The sequence below is a fragment of the Choloepus didactylus genome, chromosome 14, assembly GCF_015220235.1.
Source record: "Choloepus didactylus isolate mChoDid1 chromosome 14, mChoDid1.pri, whole genome shotgun sequence".
Lineage (NCBI taxonomy): Eukaryota > Metazoa > Chordata > Mammalia > Pilosa > Megalonychidae > Choloepus > Choloepus didactylus.
The window spans coordinates 3429990-3450282 of record NC_051320.1 but is presented as its reverse complement, the minus strand read 5'-3'; the positions used below and the strand labels follow the sequence as shown (position 1 = coordinate 3450282).

General features: G+C 43.4%; 1 protein-coding gene across 5 annotated transcripts in view; it reads right to left on the bottom strand.

Annotated features, from left to right (window-relative positions):
- The window catches only part of SPIDR (scaffold protein involved in DNA repair), a 624221-nt gene that overhangs the window by 25536 nt on the left and 578392 nt on the right, over positions 1-20293 (bottom strand). For all 5 annotated transcript variants that reach the window (XM_037803415.1, XM_037803414.1, XM_037803416.1 and 2 more), the window contains 3 exons: positions 5614-5701; positions 4551-4694; positions 4400-4459 (listed from right to left, as the gene is read on the bottom strand). In XM_037803415.1, the coding sequence (XP_037659343.1) occupies positions 4400-4459; positions 4551-4694; positions 5614-5701 (292 nt within the window). The remainder of the gene's footprint in view (positions 1-4399; positions 4460-4550; positions 4695-5613; positions 5702-20293) is intronic.

The window sequence follows — 20293 nt, the reverse complement described above, 5'->3', positions numbered from 1 at the left end:
AGCCAATCACCAAGGATATATACTGCATGATTCCACTTATGTAACCATTGTAAAATAACATAATTATGATGGAGAATAGATCAATGGTTACTAGCATTGGGGCAGGGGCTGGGTATGGCTATCAAGGGGGAGCACGAGGAGCCTTATGGTGACGGTACAGCTGAGTATTTTGACTGTCATGGTGGTCACTCAAGGTTGCACATGTGACAAAAGTGCATAGCTACACACAATCCACACACAGACACATATGCACATTCACACACATACACATACACACACTACACACATGCATCCTCACTACACACAGTACTACACCACACCATACACGTAGAAACACATACACACAAGGACTCCATGTATAACTGGTGAATTCTGTAAGTCCTATGTACTGCATCAATGTTAATTTCCTGGTTTTGGTATTATACTATAGTATTGCGGAATTCTGGGGCAGGCAAGGGTTGATGGGATGTTGCTATACATTTCTTTGCAATCTCCTGTAAATTTATAATATTTCAAAATAAAAGTTAAATACTATATATATATATTTATATATATATTTCTTTCCCTTTTGTGACTCAGTAATTAGTATAATAGAAATCTAGCTTTTGGATGGTGCAATTTTCAGCTCCCCACTGCATCTGGCTGAGGTTCCAGACCCCCATCTCAGCCCCCAGTGTACTAGATGGGGTCCCACATCCCATCTCAGCCTCCAACCATATCCAGCTGGGTTCCCAGGCCCCCCTTCTGCCTCTGGCTGCGGTCCCAGGCCCATCTCAGCTTCCCACTGCCTCCGGCTGGGGTACCAGTCCCCCATCTGAGACCCCACTACATCCGGCTGAGGTCCCAGGCCCCTTCTCAACCCCCCACTGCCTCCGGCTGGGGTACCAGGCCCCCATCTGAGACCCCACTGCACCCGGCTGGGGTCCCAGGCCCTATCTCAGCCCCCCACTGCCTCTAACTGGGGTCCCAGACCCCATCATCACCACATCTGGTTGGGGTCCCCGACCCTGTTCCGGCTGAGGTGGATGCTAGACTGGTCACAGGGAGCACATTCGTGTGACTGACGTCAGTCATTTCTAATTCCTCTGGAATTAGCTGTCAAAGGACTGAAAGGTGAGCTGATAAAGGGAAAACAAAGGAAAAAAGAGGGAATTTCAAAACTACTAATAACCCACTGTTACTTTAAGAGAGTATCACACAAGGCATTATACCAAAGCTCAGTGTAAATAAGAGAGGTGTATAAGAGGTATGGAATTTTTTTCTTTGGAGGAAATGAGAATGTTCTCATATTAATTGTAGTGCTGAATGCATAACTATGTGATTATACCAAGAGCCACTGACTGTACACTTAGGATGGATTATATGGTGTGAGGATAAAACTTTAAAAAATTAATAGAGGAGGATAAGCGGTATGGAATGTTTTGGGTTTTCTTCTTTATTTTTATTTCTTTTTTTGGAGTAATGAAAATGTTCTAAAATTGACTGTAGTGATGAATGCACAACCATGTGATGATACTGTGAGCATTGATTGTATACTTTGCATGGATTATATGGTGAATGAATAAATCTCAATAAAATTACATTTAAAAAAAAAGAGAATATTACAGCCACCTGATGCTCAGGGGTGCAGAGGCAGAAGCCTGCCCGAGTGTGGCTGGGGTGGGGCTGGAAGGAACGTGTTCTCTCCACCCCCAGGGCCCCGGGTGGCTGAGGGACGACATCCTCCAGAGTCATCAGGGCACTGGGGACATTTTGTGGGCTCGACCAGTTTGGGTTGTAACCAGCCTTGCTCAGTTTTCTCCTGTCAGAATTAATAATAATGATCCGAATGCTGTGAAAACAAAATGCTGTATGTGTGATAATGTTTTGAAAAATGGCAAGGTCCTTCACAGAAATTAAAGGTGGTAAAATATCAATAATAAAACAGGGCTAAATGCAGTTTATTTATATCTGCAATTTAATCCTCCAATTTCTATGTCTATGGATAATGTGTACATATATATATTTTTTGGCATACTTGTATTTATTTGCCAACTCTTGTGCATAGTATAGTCATAATGATTCAATTCAGTTACAAATTAAACCAAAGTAACTAACTTTTCTTCCCAAAGTAAGAACTTTTGATCAGAGAAAAAAGTCTTTAGGAATCCAGCAAAGCTCTAGACAAAGCTATTTTTTTTGTAATGAGTAATCATTACAGAGTCCTTTTAGAGTTTTGGAAGTAGCACAAATGAACATATGTATTAACACCATCCCCAAAGTTTTTGTAACACCTTTTCAACCTGGTAAATGATGGCTGCTGTTGATAGAAGGTACACTTTCACTCTAAACTATAAATGCTCCCATGCTTGGCAAGCATTAGATAATTTCCAAAAGGTCGAACTGGTAGAGGCAAACGTCACCTCCAGAAAAAGGAGAGGCAGTTGATGTGAACAGCTCACACAGGATACACCCTACATCGGAAAGTCTTAAAATACTTTCTCACAATTGTCATGAGGAGTCTGGCGTCTGACAGTGTACCTTGGGTGTGCTTGTGCCCTCACAGGGGCACCAACGAGCCCCCTGAGCTCCCCACCCCACCCCGCCACACACTTATGGCATTGCTCACTCAGTGCATCCTGCCTACATGGTCCAGGCACCAGGCTGCATGCAGGTCCAGCAGTGGCTCTCCCCTGCTCGTGGCTCTCCACAGCCTGCAGCCCTGGTCAGCACTGGAGGGGCATCAGGCATCTTTGCAGAGCCAGCCGGGGTTGGCAAACTATGGCCCACAGGTCAAGTCCAGCTGTTGCCTATTTATATGTGGCTTGCTAGCTAAGAATGGTTTCTCCGTTTAAGGTTTCCACACTTTAACAGGTGAAAAAATTCACAAGAAGAATAACATTTTGTGACACACAAAAATTACATGGAATTCAAACTTCAATGTGCATAAATAAAGTTTCTGGAACCCAGACCCACTTATTCGATTACCAACGACGGTGAGGCTGCTTCTGCACTAGAGCAGTGAAGGCGAGAGCTGCAACACAGCCCGTCCCACCTGCGAAGCCTGAGCTATCTACAGAAGCACCTGCCAACACTGCCGACGTGGAAGACAAGTGTGAGATCACCCGCCATCGGACATGCCACTCATCAATAGTTTGATTAGAAATTAAGCAGAATATTCTTTTAGTCATTCTATAGATGTTCCATTGCCTACAAATGGTCAGAGAAATGCAAAGAAATGGTTCAAAATATACAACAGAAAATTACTCTGGATAACTTAAGCAGAAAAGAAAAAGGCTCTGAAACTAGCTATCTGAGTTGTGGTCATACAACTAAGTATGCATACTTCTAAGAGATTCACGCTGACGTGCAGGAGTGAAATGACATGACATCTGGGATTTGCTTTAAATCTTTTCAGCAACAAAAAGAGAACAGGGGGAAGGTGGTGGAGGTGGTGGTGGAGGTGATGTAAAATCACAATAACCAGGAAGTCCCTGTGCCACTGCCCCTGCATCCCAAAGATGGGCCAGGGGGTCTGACTGGCCCAGTCCTGGCCACCCGCCTGGGCCCCAGTTTCCAGCCCCCCACTAAGAACACCCCCACCCCTGGGCACCGCCTTTGAAGAGCAGTGGTGCCCGATGCTGGCTGTCAAAGGGGATGCACATCTGTCCCACCAGCCCTTCCCTTAGGCACACATCCCGGAATCCGCAACGCAAGGCTCATATGACGTGCCAAGTCTTCCCTGCACTGCCACAGATACTGCCCACTATACATTACCCATTAGCACAGGACAGTAAAAGATAAAAGGATTTAAAAATAGGATATTCCACCTCTTCCAGGTAACTGAGAGTTACATGGTGCTCCTTGATGTGTCAGATCCAGCAGGTGTCTTGCATTACGCAGGCCATGTTTCCAGCTTGGCAAGAGCCTTTTCTGGCCAGTCTACACCTCACAAACACAAGCCCACCAAGGCTGTGGCCCCCAGGGCTGGGTCAGGCCCTCACAGCATTTCCTTTGACTGGCTGAGGCTCTCAGAGCTATGAGGGTGCTGACCCCACCTTGAGATTCCCACTTCTAGCCCACAAATGAGGTTTCAGCTTCTCTTTCCTCTCTCTGACCTGCCCATGTGTCAGAGAAGAGCTAACTTCATTGGAGGGAGAACACTTTGGGGCAGGAGCAGGTCGGGCTGTTTCCAGCTTCACAGCGCTTGGCAGTGGCTGGCAGTCAGCGGGCAGCCCTAAACCCACACGACAAGTGGATGCATTACTGATTTAGCAATGAGCATGATGAAATGGGTTTCAAAATGTTTTTTTATTTTGGTAGTCCATTAATTTCTAAGAGAGATTATCCTTCAATAAAATCATTCCACCTTATACATTTAACCCCTTATGAGAGAGAGAAAGAGAGGGGGAGAGATTACCTGTGGTTGTTGATAAATCACTTGGGCGTAGAAACTGCAGCGGGTGCCAACATCATCAGCCTGGAAAGGGGTAGATAAGGCCGGTGACATTCATGAAGCACAAAGACATAGTGAAGGCACTGGAGGAACTCGCTAAAGACAAAGGTGTTACCTGGAGAATTTCCCTTAAGCAGCGGGGGACTGCAGGTTGGTAAAGCTTTGAAATGGGGTCTTCTTCCATTACATCAATTTGCCCCAGATTTGGATGAGCTGTAAGGATGTAACAGAAGCTAGGAGGAGGCAGGTTAGTTTTTACCTGTGTGAAATGAAGGCAAAAGTAGAATATGAATATATTTTTAAAGGACTCAGCTATACTATTAAAGTCTACTCGAACATACACATATTTGCTTATAGATGCATAACATTTCTGTGGACAGCTATACAAGAAACGATTCCTTTGTTTACTTCTGGGAGAGGAACCTGGTGGCAAAGCATAGAAACTTCTGTATTTCTGAATGCATCACCAATTCAAAATTTTAAGTTAGAAGACTATTATTCTAACTTTCAAAGCATACTGAAGACAATTTTTTTGAAACCACTTCTTAAATAATCTAGAAATGGTTATTCTGACCACTTGCATGCTGGCCTGGTACAGTACAGAGACACAGATTTAGCATTGTGCTCTTAAGTCAGCTATTTCATAAACAAGGCAGCACCAGTTTTTAGCTTTGGGAGAGGAGAGAACACAATTTAAGCAGTCAATTTTTCTATGAAATTTTCTATGGAAATTCCTGGCTAAACCTGTGGTTGCAGATTACCTACTGGCATTATTTTGTTAGCTTAGTGAGTTTCTGTTGTCACTGGTAACTGAGTGTTGGTTCCATGGGTAACGGTGGTCAGGAAAGCTGCTCTGTGTCTGGTGTTAGTACCAAGCTGAGACACTAACTGTTGCACCGGCATGTGATGATTGTGGGTTTAAAAAGGTCATCACAAATTACCTTGAGAAAAACCTATAAGAGCAGAGCTGGTAAAGCAAAAGGGGCTTTGGCTCCGAACACTGCTCTGGCCCATGTTCTTTATTCTTGTGCCATCACAGATGCAGGAGCTCACTGGGCCCCAGGCTCCTGGGGCTCCCATGGGGATACCCCGTACCTGGGGCAGGGTGACCACCAAGAGTGGATGGACGCACAGCCAGTGTGGGCCCTGGAGACGGGAGCTTGCAGACGGGCCCTTACCTCTTCCCAGGACTGGCTGTGGCCCAGGGCCTTCAGGGGCATCACTGGAGGCCACATGGTGTCGATCAAACTGAAGAGCCCCACTGTCCTGAAAAAGAAAAGGTGCCAGCAGAAGTGCTTGTCATCAAACATCTGTAGTAAATACCTGGTCACCAGCTGAGCCGACAGGTGGAGTTAGCTGAGAAGTGGACCACAGGGTAACCAAGGCACACAGGCACCCGGGGCACGTGGCAGACATCATGCGTGCCCCTGACCAGCCATGAGGATAACACTGTTCCGGAAACTGTGATGTAGTCACACTGGGGAACATGGCTATACAGGTTATATTAAAGGACACGAGCAGATGCCCGTGACACCTTGCTAAGTGAAACGCAAGGCCACAAAATATGCCTCTGTCTACGTGTGTATCTATACACATACATATAAAATAACCTAATGGAAAAGAAAGTGAAAGATATAAAAATGTTGCTGGTGGTTATCTCAGTAGGGATTGGAAGTGGTATTTACTTTCTTCTTTTGGCTTATAGGTATTTCTTACATTTTTCCAAAACAGATATGTATTGTATTACTCATATAATAACAAAAATTATCTAAAATAAAGAATATATATAACAAAGTCATCTTATTTTGCAATGATGTTAATAAATCATATGTCACTTTTGAAAAAAAGTTTGTGGCCTTAGTATTTAATGTTACATATTCTCATTTCATTCAATATTTACATCACACACACTGTTTTGGGTGCTTAGGATACAATAATTAACAAAACCAAAAACTCAATCTACAAATTACGGTCTTAGCATCATACTGAAATGCAACGCAAAGCATTTTCCCTACGACCTCACAGACACTCAGACCAGTGACGATGGAAACACCCTGTGTGCGGTGTGGCCACGGCAAACCTACACCAAGGGGTATCATGATTCCTGTGAGGTTTTAGATTCTGGATCAAAATTAAGCCCAAAAATAAACAAAGGGGAAAATAATATGTTAAAAAAAATGTGACACTCTCTCCTCTATTTTTCAGATGTCCCCTGCCAAAGCTGTCTGTGTGAATGAAAGGATGGGACTGGGTGGCCCCGGGGCAGGAAGGGTCTGACAGAGCCAGCCTGGGAGGGGCAGCAGGCCGTTCTGACCTGTTACCACCCTGCTCCCGATGCTGACAAAAGGGGTGAGCTCCAGTGCCAGCTTCACCTCCTGAGCTGGGAATGCCTGTCCCTGGGTGTCTGTCTGCCTGCTCCTCCAGTGCCCCTTCCCGGGGAGGCCCTCCTGAACTTCCTGCTCACGATGCCCGAGGAGGCCTGCTTCTCTCCACACCCCCACCTCCCTCCCTGCCTGCGTGGAAGCCCATGGGGCAGAGGTGCTGCCAGTCTGGTCCCAGGAACAGGGCAGAGCCAGGCCCAGAGCGGGTGGGCAAGAGACCTGGAGAATGGACAGCTGGTACCCACTATCACAGAAGTGCAGACAACTACAGACATGAGAACTGGCACCCTTGACATGTTCATTTCCTATTTGTTGTCTTAACAAATGCTATGTTGGAAGGCAAATAGTGATTTTTAAAAAACCAATGCATATGCCCCTGGTTCTCTCCTTAGATCCGACGGCATTTCCAAGAAAAAGGTATGAACTGTGAAACCTTAGGAAAGCTGCTGTAACCCTTGACATTCAGGCTCCCCTTCCGTAAAACAGCTCCCTCTTCCTGATGGGATGGTTGCAAGGAGTAAAAAAAGCAGTGCATGTACAACACCTAGTAGAATTTCTACTTGGCTCAGAATAAGGACCCAATACACATTTGTCATCTGATATTCTCATCATCAGTACTGTTATTGTTAAGGCTATTAACTCCTATGCCACTTTTTGCTCAAAAACTTCCTAGTAAAGATACGATTTTAATTCCACTTACTTCAAGAAATAACAGAAAAAAATGGAGTAGTAATAATAAACAATTCTCTTCTTTGTATAGAATAGAAAGATAAACAATCCTTTTGAGATAGTGACACATCTGTCAATTTTCCTAAATTTTTGGAGTTTCCCAAAATGTATTCTGTAGAGTCCCATAATATTCCACGAAAACAGGTTTCTGGGGTCAACTGGGGTTGCTGAGTCTGACACTTCTCAGGCTTGGCAGGACACAGTGTACATGAGCAGGGCAGAGGGGACAAAAAGCCCTGCATTCAAGAGACCTGTGAAATCCTGCTAAGCCCAAGGTTTCCTCAATTTATAACCATGAAGCCCTTTTCTGTGTAATAATTATGAATATCCTGAAGGACAAGTGTTCTCTTGAAGTTCTCTTTGAGAAATGCTGTACCGTGGACACAGCCTTAGAAAGGTTTTATTTGAATTGAAAGACTTTTGTTTATATAGAGAACGCTAGTGGCTGATTTCAAAAGTTTGGACAGACTACACATTTATATGGTAATACAGATTCTTAGATTAAGGAGGGCCATGAATTAAATAAAATGCTTAGTCGCATAAAAAATCAGTTTCTCTACTGTCTTTAAAAATAGGTGTGGCTCACAAGGCTGCGGGTGCTTTGTGCACGAGCTCACGCCCGTCCTGGGCAGCTGACGTTTGGATCTAAATGACTCCAATCTTTGACCGGGACAAACTTCTGTGCTGAAGGTAACTTCTGCCACAGTTACAGTACACTGTTCTTCCCACTACAATTCATTTCTTACTACTCATTTTCACATAAGGTTTCACTTTGTTACACAGGAAACACATTCTTTTTTTTTTTTTTTAAATGCCTTTAAAAAGTTTAAAACAACAAGCAATATGTCTCTCTCCTGAACTGTAGAGAAAAAAGGACATACACATTAAGTCATTATTCTTATGATAGGATTAGACATCTAATAACATCATTTTACCAGAATGAATTTCCTGGGATGTACCTTAATTTATAGATTCCATAAAACAAATGTGCAGAAAAATTTGGGTCATTAAACTGGGACAACAAAAGTTTGCAGGTGCTTTAGCAGAAAACGCTCTAAAAACTTCTTCATCTGCCAAGTGGAGCGGACATTACGGAAGCTGGGCAAAATCATCATGCCCTCCACTTTGTTATTAACTTGGTGGGCTCCGCAGGAGTCAGAAGCTCTCTGATAGCAGTTTCCACACGGGCAGATTCCTTCCACACTCACTGAGGTTAGCCAGTCAAGTTAGCTAAGGGTCAGTGGCAGGAGAGCCCTGCTGCACACCACACAGCCGGGACACACCTGACACTTCCCGCTGCGCCCGTGAAGGGAGGGGAAGGGACCGGTCCCCGTGGAGGAGGACGGGGCACGCGGGGACGGGGAGCACCCACCGCTGGGTGCCGGGCAGGAGGCGTTCAAGCATAGGCTGACCACCCCCGGGCTGCTTCAAGGAGCCAGGTGGGGAGGCAGCACCAACACAAGCTTTCCTAAACTCACATCTTTATCTCTCTCTCACGTACACACGCAGACACACATGCTCACACACACTGCTGACGGCTACACTAAAAGACGACACTAATGACTCCTGAAATACACTAAAAGAAAGGCTGGGTCAAGCTAAAAGCCAATATAGGCCTCCAGGGAAATCCAAGAAAACAAACTCACCATCCACCTCTCTGTGTACATTTGCTTGAAGCCAAATGCCTGCTTTTTACCTACTGGATCGACTGTTCTGGTGACTAAAGAAGGTGGTAAAACACCACCAAAAGATTCAGATTTTTATTATCTAATTATTTGATAAGGCTGGAAATATAACATTTCAAATACTTTTTGTTTTCCATATAAGCTTGTGAACAAATAATGGAAGTATGTCTTGATTTCCTCCAGAAATAGGCTCACATATTTATGCCATAATTTACCTGCTAAGAGGCTTTAGAGTAGTTGGCTTCATTAGATCTTAGGCTGTTAGAAAGATCAGTTAATTTAAAGATGAACTTTCCTAGTGAGAAATGTGGATAAACTTGAAAAATCAGCTGTCCAAAGAGAAAATAAACAGCTGGTGAAGAGTCTAGCTATTCATGGGTGCAAAGCACTGCTCTCTTCAAAGAAACTCACCACTGAGACGAACAGTACATGCAAGATGTGTGCTGAGAGATTTCCATTAAAAGGACTATTTTCAACTCTTCCACATAGGTTCTCTAAGACAAGGGTCACACCTGAGTGTGACTAGTTACTGGAAGTCTGCGAGGAGCCTTGTAACACATTCTCATTTATGAAAAGTACTTTGGAAAGAACCCTAAGAAGATACAGGAAGGATGAGGTGTTCAGCACCATCTGAATCTAGTTAAGGCCCATGGACTTGCTGAGATTCAGGGCTGTGACAGCCATGAGGGAGCCTTGTGGGCAATGCTCTCCAGGCCTTAGGGCCACATCTTCCCACCACACAGACAGATCTTCTGGTTGGAGATGGGCTTTCTCTCCAGGGAGCCCCTGCAGGTGGAAGGGCTGGTGCTGAGGACCTTTTCATCTGTCATGTGGGCAAGTCCCTAACCTCTCTAGGCCACATTTTCCTCCCTCGGAGGATTCTGTGACTCTCCAGTTTTGAATGCTGCCACCATCCTCCTTGCCACCTGTCTCTGCTTGAGAAGGAAAGGGGATCCCAAAGTTTCCAACATTAGGTGAGGGCGTGAAGCTCACGATGGCTGAAGGAGAGGCTTGGGAAGGAGGCATGCTCTCTCCTTCTGTGAGAGGGTGGCCGTAGGGGGCAGTTCACCTACGACAAACAGCTTAAAGTCGGCTGACTGAAGACTTCTTTTTATGCTGCAAAGGGCTTTGGGTATCAATTAAATTGAAGCTGAAAATTTCCAACTCATTTGCAATAAAAAAAATTACAACACAGACCAACTACTTTAACTTTAAAAACACTTTCTGGTTTGTTGTCTCTATAATTGACCAGATCCTTAAGAGAAGGAAAAACATGCTTCAAAGATTAAAATAGGTTAAAGCAAACAAACAGAGATACTCATATGGAGCAAAGTTACTTATTCCTTAGAATGAAAAAGTCCATTTTCTTGACCTGGGTTTTGTTGTTTGTGAGATAGTAAGAGCTGTCAAAGTCTAACTAGAAAACATGCAAGACAGCCACAATAGGAGAGGACCGCCTTGAGTCCTCACGCAGATGGCTCAAGAGTCTGAAATGATGTCAACACACAGATGTTTCTCCCGGAGTTAACAAGAGCCAAGGTTTTCCATCCTGGGGCAAGGAAGGCGCACAGAGGTGAGTAACTGATGCTTGAGGCTGACCGCAAACATCAAATGATACAATGGCTTCCTGAATTTCTGACCAGAGAAGGCAGCTCTCCAAACCCCCTTGGTTGGAGCTGGCCCTCACCACTGACGGTCTTGTTCATGACTTCAAGAAGAAGAGGGGTGGTCCTGCATGGGCTTGTTCTGGGCAACGACCACAGGGCCCTTCCATCTGGGCCTGAAGACAAGCCGCGAGAGTAGTGTGGCTGAAGCCGCTATCAACAGAGGCACTGAGACATACCAACAGACGATGAGCAAACAGTGACTCCTGTGAGACAGTGATGAATTTATATGGTTTTACACAAATTTATAGATTCTTTAGTGCAGCAAATGATTGCCTTCCTCTGGCCTCTTTATATCTAGTGCTATTTATCTTGACTGATACATGACTAATGTCATTTGGAAAACCAAGCACTCTAAGAAACAGAGATTTTCATAAATGCTAGCCCACTGGAAGCGAGTAAATATGGAAAGCTTTCCGCTTAGCACACCAAATCAGGAACTGATATTACCTGCTGGTTTGCCTGTTCTTAGTTATTTTAGGATTCTTTTTTCCATCCCATTCTGCCTTATCTAACCACTGCTGGGACCACGTTTTTGGGGTGTGTCTGTGTATGTGTGTGTGTGTATAGAGTGGAATTTGCTTTAGGAGATTTAACTGCAATGGTGGTGTCCACGATAGGAAGTTCCCTTTACTACGGAGATAGGAAGACAACAGCAAGAAAGCAAAGGTGGCCCATTGAGCTAATTCCTCCCCAGAGAGCTCAGGATTTTTTTTTTTTTTTAACCAAGCATATCTTTCAGTTGTAAAATGTTTCTAAAATTTGCCATGTAGTTGCCAATTTCTCTGTATTTACTATTGTGATAGCACTTACAACCCTCCAAGAGAGTTCACCTGGAAGATGAAATGCTTCAGACTACAGGCTCTTCAGAGTGTGGTCTAGGGGCTCCTGGACCTGTTTGCATAATTGGACTAAAACCTCATTTTCCTTTTATACTTTCATGCTCTCACTAGTGTACAGTGGAGATTTCCAGAGGCTACATGATGCGTGATATTGCAACAAATGCAGAGCAGGGATGAGAATCCAGTCTTCTAGTACGTCAGATGTTAAAGAGATTTGCAAAAACATAAAATGATGCCACTTTTCCCTCTATTTAGTTTTTGTTTTAGAAAATATGGTTATTTTTCATAAAAATGTTATTTATGTTATATAACGGGTTTATTGGGATTTTTAGGTGAAATAATAAATATTTAAGACTTTTTACTATTTTAATTTTTAATATGGTGACTATCAATAAATATAACCACGTAAACAAAATGTTTTGGGGTCTTCAATAGTTTTAAGACTATAAAGGGGTCCTGAGACTTCAGACCTTAATTCCCACTGCTTGTAAAACTGGGCTGATCCATCTGAGTGACTTGTCAGTAACGTGACACCTCCCCTCATTCCGTGCTCTCCTGTGGCCCCACACGCACCAGGGCACCAGCCGCTGTCGGAGCCAAGCGGCAGGGCCGGGAGAGGCCAACGCTGCTCCTCCAAGGGGCTGCTCTCCTGGCAGCTGTGCGGGGCGCTGGGGGGCGGGGGTGAGGTCACACCAGGAGGGGCTGCGGTCACATCGCCCCCTGCCACAGACAGCCCCTGCGGGAGTTGCTGCCAGGTCTTGTGAGAGGTCACGGTGAGAAGGGGCCAGAGGGCACCGTGTGTGGAGGTTCAGAATCACCTCTTTATAGGAAGGTATTAATTCTTGAACTGCCAGGCTTGAGCATATTAAAAAATAATAATAGCTTGTAATGAGTACTCGGTGTTTTATTATGGGCCAAGGACTGACCTAAGCATTTTAGATGTATTAAATTCACATAAGTTTCACAATAACCTCATTTTACAGCTAAAAGCTTTAGCAAGTTAATTGACTTGATCAAGTTTACATTTTCTAGCTACACAGAACAGAGTAGTTAGAGAAGAAAAAGAAAGCATCTTCTCCAGGGGTCTGACAGCCACCAGGAGCCCTCCCCCAGTGCAGGGCTGCCCCGCTCCCTGCAGGAGAGACAGCACAGGGCTTCCCGGCTCCTGCGAGGAGAGGACGAGGCCACCCCCAGATCCAGCCACCCACTGCTCCCAAAGCAGGCATGTCACAGAGTCCAAGGAGACCCCCGAAGCCGCCCGGAAGCTGAGAAGTGTGGGGGACAAGCCTCCCGGCAGCTGGCTCTCGCCCACATGAGTTGATGGCAGCTTGGAGGTTGGGCGGCTGCAGGGGTGTCTGGAGAGAAAAAGGGAAACGAGAGAGTCAAAGAAGCCACAGAAAGACGTTTTTAAAAACATGACTAAACAGGAGGAAGGACAGCTGCAGCAGGACCTTGGCCATCATGTTTCAGGTGACAGAGTGCAAGAGGCTGCAATGAAAACAGCAGAAAGGCAGATACCAAGAGTCACATGGCATAGTTCATCCTGCTAACACAACTGCTTTTATTTGATAAAGGTGACAAAGCTCAAAGAAAAGATAATTTCTGCGAAGAAGGAAATGTTAAATCCTTGCTAAACATCCCCTAGACCCAAACTGAATGCCGTGTAAAAACATCCTGCCACTTCCTTTCCCCAGGTTTTCCTCTCCAGTGGGATTGTGAAGCATCCTCAGGGTTGGATAATAAGACTGTGAGCCTGAAAGGGCTGCTGACTTCCGAGACATCACCTGCTGCTGGGTGGGAGCGGGTTAGCCTCGTGGCTGCTGGTGCTGCCCTGCGCACTTGAGCTGGCTCCAGCACCCACATCCCTGAGGATCACAGGGATGTGTCTGGTGGGTGGAGAAGGGTCTTCATCTGCTCATCCAGTCCTTCAAGCCTCGGCTCAAATGCCACGTTCTCAGAGGCTGCCTGACTGTAACTGGAAGAGCCTGCCCACCTAGAAACACCGCCTCATCCTCTCTTCCAGGGAAGAGCCACCATCTGAAACCATCTTGCTGAGACACTGGCTTTTTGCTGTTCTGACTGTGCCAGGGCATGAGCTTCCAGGAGAGGCCCTCATGCCCGGATGGACATCTGCACACAGCAGTTGCAACTCACGTGAACCTCAGTCTCTCGAATGAAGGGAAGGAGGAGTGTGGGTCTGTGTGCCCTGCGGGGTGGCTGCTCTCCTCCAGTGCCATGGTCAGGACTGCCCGTGGGGAGACCACACTACCACCTGCCACATGCAGCAAAATGTGCCCCGCTGTGCTTCAGTTTGAGAATCTTGCATAGCCCATAGAAACCCGTGGTTTCTAATAGATTTTCTTTCACCCAATCTCACTTGTTCATTTGATTCATCTAGTATAATGGTCTATGCTAGTTGGAAATACGGTTTAGGGAGAAGAAGAAAAAAGAATGCTTTCCAGGAGATGGCTCATGTCCTTTAATGCCACCCTTATATTCACAAAAGACAGCCTTGAGTGAATTAAACAAACTTTTGCCTTGATACTGAAATGCAATTCCTTCAAAGGGGTTTGAATCTACTGAACTAAGTAGGGGAGACTTTAGCTAAAAGCCCAGGAGATCACAGGAGCCACGGAAGCCTGTAGACCACAACAAAATCAGGTAAGTGGTGATTAAAATGGATCGTCATGTTGGTGGTATGGTACAATGGTGACGCCACTGGGGAAAAAACAGTTCGGCAGTGACCCAGCAATTCCACTCGTAGGTATCTTCCCAGGAGAACTGAAAACACACGCGTACAAAGAAACTTGCACGGGAACATTCACAGAAGCATTATTCACAATAGCCAGACACTGGAAACGGCCTAAGCCCATCAGCTGACGAATGAACAAACAAAATTCGGTATATCATACAATGGAATATTATTCAGCCATAAAAAGAAATTAAGTACCAACTTATGCCACACCATGGATGAACCCTGAAAACATGCAAAGTGAAAGAAGCCAGACACCAAACGACACGAATTGTATGAATCCACTTGCAGGGAAGGGGGGGAAAGACTGCTAATGAGTACAGGTTTCTTTCTGGGGTGATGAAAACGTTCAGGAATTAGATGGTAGGGATGTTTGCACAACTTTGTGACTATACTAAAACACACTGAATTAAACAATTTAAAAGGATGAATGTTATGGTATGTAAATTGCATCTCAATAAAGCTGTTATTAAAGATAATGTACCATTAACTTAAAACAGGGGGACTCCAGCAACCCCTACCCAAAATAACTGTAATATTTCCAGGAGGAAAAGGCTGGGGTTTCCTGTAATAAAACGATAATGCTGCTACTTTTACTTGCTGGCTTATAGGGGACCCAGGGTGGGCATGAGGGCTGAGGAGGAGGAAAGAAAGAGAAGCCTGGAGAATCTAGACAGTTGCCAGTCCCTTCTTTGGGGGGACGTTCTTCCTTTTTGTGATCAGGGCAGGCAAGGCTTGGAGCACTGACTTGTGTCTCTGGCTCCTAACCTCAGGAGTGCAGCATGTGCTCCCCACCCCTCTATGAACAGCCTGCGGGCTGCTACGGGGAAAGGATCTTTCACCTGGACAGCACGGGCCTGCACTCGGCTTGTCAGGGCAGAGGCTGTGGAGGTACTGGTGCCCCGAGTTCCTGGACACTAAGGTTTAGAACACAACGAAAATACACCACCCCCACCCTGAGTTTATCCAAACATCTACATAAAGATGCGGACAGCTTTCAGAACAGGCTGTTCTGATTGTTGAGTTTCATGAACATACTTCATACTTGAACCTTTTATTGTGACAATGTGAGATACTGCAAGACAATATAACACCTAAGGAGACCCTTTAAACACTACCCAGCGTGTCCCTGTACTTCCGATGGGACAGCGATGGAGACGGAGACCCTCCAAACACTACCCAGCACGTCTCCATACTTCCGATGGGACGGCGATGGAGACGGTGATGGCTGGTGACTCTTGAGAACTTGCCATCTGCTGGGCTCTGCCCTCAGCACTTCCCTGGACCTACTCCAGTAATCCTTACAACATCCTACACAGGGAGACAGAACTTTCCCAGGTCAAAGCAGGGCATCAGTCAGGCATTCTGACCCCAGAGAGAGCTTTCTGCTCTAATGTCTTACAGATATCTTAGAGATACATGGAATTACTAACCATTTTACAAAGTTAGTTCACTGAATTCCAGGAAGATACTTTTCAAACTGTAGCTAGTTGGAGAAACTGGAAAAAGGGACTTTAAACACATCTGAAATTAAGCCTTTTGCACTATTCTTTGAATCACTCCTAAAATTTATATAATTACATAAGAAAAATTTGTAAATTTGGACGGCCTCACTTTTTACCAGGTATTCTATTAGTTATACTAAAAAAAAGTCCTTCCTAATCTCAACTCTTGCCTCGATAATTTAGATATAAAATATCAGCTTCTACAACTTTGTAAAAACTTCTTTGCACAGTTCTGTTCTACCTCAGCAGGAAATTACACACACACATACACACACAAAGTCCATTGCACAGGAAATAAGGAACTCCTGCAACGTGTTGCTATCTGAAATTTCTGCAAACAACTCTTGTTCTTTTCTCATGTCCTGGTTGGTACTTATTATTTCAAAAGTGTCACATGATCTACTCACTAAAAGTGTGGAGGCAGAAACACCCACACTCCACTCAAAATCTGTCAGCTCATATTTTTGGATAGATACATATGTTTCATTTTGTTTCTTTCTTTCTTTTTTTTTTTTACTAAACATTACTGTAATTGTCTTCTGATACTTAAAACATTTTTGCCTCTTTATTGATTCATTCTCTTATCTTGAATTCACATATTAAGTACTCTACCTCCATATACTTAAAAAAATTTTTAAAAAGTAGTTTTATTGAGATATACTCACATACCATACAATTCATATACTTTTTCAAAGACTAAACCTGTTACTCCTACTAAGTAATTTATACATACATGTCAAATAATTAAGAGAGAAGCTAACAACAACAAAACACCTTTTACCGACTGTAGAATGGGCTCTAACCTATGTAATTAGTCAACCTGTACCACTACTTGGAACCACTTCAGGGAGAAAGCCACGAAGAGGGACAGATGCGCACAAGGAGGTTTTTCATGACCTGGGAGTGAAGTGAATGTTAAATCCCTATTCTGAAACTGGCATTTGTAAGTATATGTCTCATCAGGGCCAGCTGCCTGGGCTGGGAAGGCTCCCATGCTTCTACCCCCAGTAACAGAGTAACAGAAGGGAAGGGGAGGTGGTTCATTTCACGATCCCACATTTGGCATGTGCTCCTTCCACCCCTGCATCGCCAAGCCCCAGTACAATCAAGATAGACTATGCTTCAGGTTTCCATGATGCAGAGAGAATTTGCCTTGGAGCCAGCCATTCAACAATGGGTTTTAATCACCACCTCCCATTTCTAGTTGTGTGGTATAGGGTGAAATAGCTAATCTTGTTGGTCTTTAAGTTCTTCATCTGTGAAATGGACAAAATAATATGTTTTGAGAGGTTACTCTGAAGATTACACAAAATATGTACACAAAGCACAGCGCCTGGCACATGGTAAATAGTAGCTCTTATTATTATAAACACGCATTCAAGTGATTGCTTGACTTCCTTTGCTTTTTACTATTTCCCTTGTTGCTCAAGTTAATCTCATTTTACCTGTAAGCAGATTTCTGGGACATGGGAGAAGGAGTCATAACTGCCAAGGGTGGTTAGGTTTATGATGCTCCGTTTGGGCCTTGCCTATAGTGTGGTGAAAGGGTGTCCATTACACACTCTGACAAACAGCCCCATTTGGGGGCCAGTATCCAAAATAAAAGCACCATTCATGGCCTCAGGGCATGAAAAGACTTCTTAAACAAGTAAAAGGAAATCACTGACCATAAAGGAAAAAATGGTTAAAGATGATGAACTAAATACTTCTGCTAATAAGACACCATAAGAATGTAAAAGACAAGCCACCTATAACACATACTCTATTTTTAACCAATGAAGGAATCACATCCAGAACATTTAAAACCCTACAATACAAAAGAAAATAAGGAAAAAATTTGAACAGCACTTTAACAAAGAGGGAACACAAATGGCCAATCAATTTCATTAGCAATCAGGAACTGCAATAAAAACCAAACTGAGATTTCACTTAAGATCTATCGGGTTGAAAAAAAATCCAGAAAAAATAAAGAAAAACGGTAGAAAGATACCAAATATTGAGAAGAGCCACAGAAGCACTCATCCAATGCTAACAGGATTGGGAACCAGAGCCCTGCTTTTGGCAGACAGCTTAGCATCATCTGCTGAAGGTGAAGATGCGCACACCCACAATGCACACACACCTGTGCATGAGGACAGAGCAGGGTGTACATGCCACCATGTCTGTGATAGCCAGACACGCCTGCCTGTGTGGATAAATGGACCGTGGTGCATGCATAAAATAGAATGAAAATGAACGAACAAAGTTATGTGCAACAAATCGATGAATCTTTCATCAACGTTTATCAGCTTAACAAAGTATCAACATGTAGTGAGCAGCTGTGTGCATATTCTACCCCACCACACCCACAGGCATGGGCAGTCTCGCACACTGGTTCCCTCTGCATCACCTACCGCTCATGGTTGGGGTCTGCAGCATCGCTTTCATGAACGAAAGAAGCGAAACACAAAGAATATATATACATCTGATGTCACTTGTCTAAAGTTCAAAACCTGGCAAAACTCAATCAAATTTTTAAAGGATGCATACAAAGTGGTAACACTATAAAGAAACCCAAGAAAGAAATCTCAGGACTACAAGTCTCTCTAGGAGAGGGACAGGAGCTGCCATCAGGAAGCGCATGCAGCAAGGGACTGAAGGACACTGGCAACGGCTGTTTCTTGAACTGGGTGGTGGTATCACGAGTGTGCTTTATAATCAGTCACGCATTACTTTCTACAGTTTTGCATCCCTTCACAGTGAAAAAGGTTAAAATAGAAAAGCAATACATAACGGATATTTATATCTATCTCTATACGGATATTAGTACATACATACATACACACAAGGATGTTTGTTGCACCATTGCTTTGAAGTGGCAAAAACTGGAAACAAACTTGCTATGAGGAGGGGGATATTCTCATGATATTACCAAGCAAAAAAAAAAAAGCAAACCATTGTTATTTTATATATATATATATGTGTATATTTATACATATTTAAAATCATGGGGAAAGATGTGGAAGATTAGATACTAGGCTATTAGCATTGGTTACCTCACTGAGTTGAATATCTAGTAGGTAAGGATTGGAAAAGGAGATTATTAAATTTTGTTTATACACTGTTAAAAAGAAACAAAATAAAAAAAGCAGTGGCCATATTAATATCTCATTTGGAGATAATATAAAAAAGTCTTAATGTGAGGCTTTTTACGAATGTGAGGTCAGGTTCCATGGCCTCTTGATGACGCACACACTTTCTAGAAGAAATGCAAGGGAATTCTATTGCTTTTTTTTCTTTTTAACATTAATAAAAATTACCTTTCTCAAAAACTCTTATTTTCATTAATAAGTGTCGAAGTAAACAAACAAACAAAAAATGCACCTAACTAACCTAAAGCATTCAGTAAAATAGTTACTATGGATTTTGTACTCTCCCTGGCTACTCAGGACAATGCTAATATGGACAGTATATGCTGTTGTTCAACAAAAACAATGGAAAATACCAAAAGTATTTAATAACAAAACCACCAACAAGAAATAGATTTCTGATTTGAGGACCAAGGACTACGACTATAAAACTAATGGGAAATTTACAGAAATGAATTTCCCTAAAACTGCAAGCAATTAAACTGTCAGCTGTAGCATCAAAAACGTAGGCTTTGGAAATAGATGGGTCTGACTCAAGTCCTGGCTCCCATATGTTTAGACAAATTACTTAATTTCTGTGAGCTTTGGGTTCTGTGACTGAAAAACTGAAAAGCTGGTTTGAGGGGTTAAATGGAAGAATATATAGTGACTATACTGATACTCAAACTTTCTTTTGTTTCCACGTTCAGCATCACATATTAACAGGCAGATATTTTGTTGGCAAATTTATAAAAATTTAAGAATATTCTACCCAAAATAAAAAATCTTCAAATTTCTCTATATTTGGTAAAGCAGTTAATAAAAGCCTATTTAAATTATGTATTTGGATTTCATATTTGAAATTAAGTAAACAAAGAATACCCCATTCTGCTTCTGATTCATATTGCTACCAAGTGACTCCAAAATAATAGCTATTGTCACAGAAAGTTAACTTGAGTAGAGAGAGAGAGAAAAAAAAGAAGACATCAAACATGTGAGATGTTGTATTCCAACTGTCACACCCAGGGAAGCTGGGTGTGGAGGCGATGGTGGCTGATTTATCTGCCCTCTGATTTTACAGAGAGCAGCTCCACATAGATTTATTTTAATATGGAGCTTCCCCTTTAGATATCTATTTGGGAAAAAGAAAAAAGTTTGTAAGTTTTAAAACTATTGACCTACTGTTATTTTAG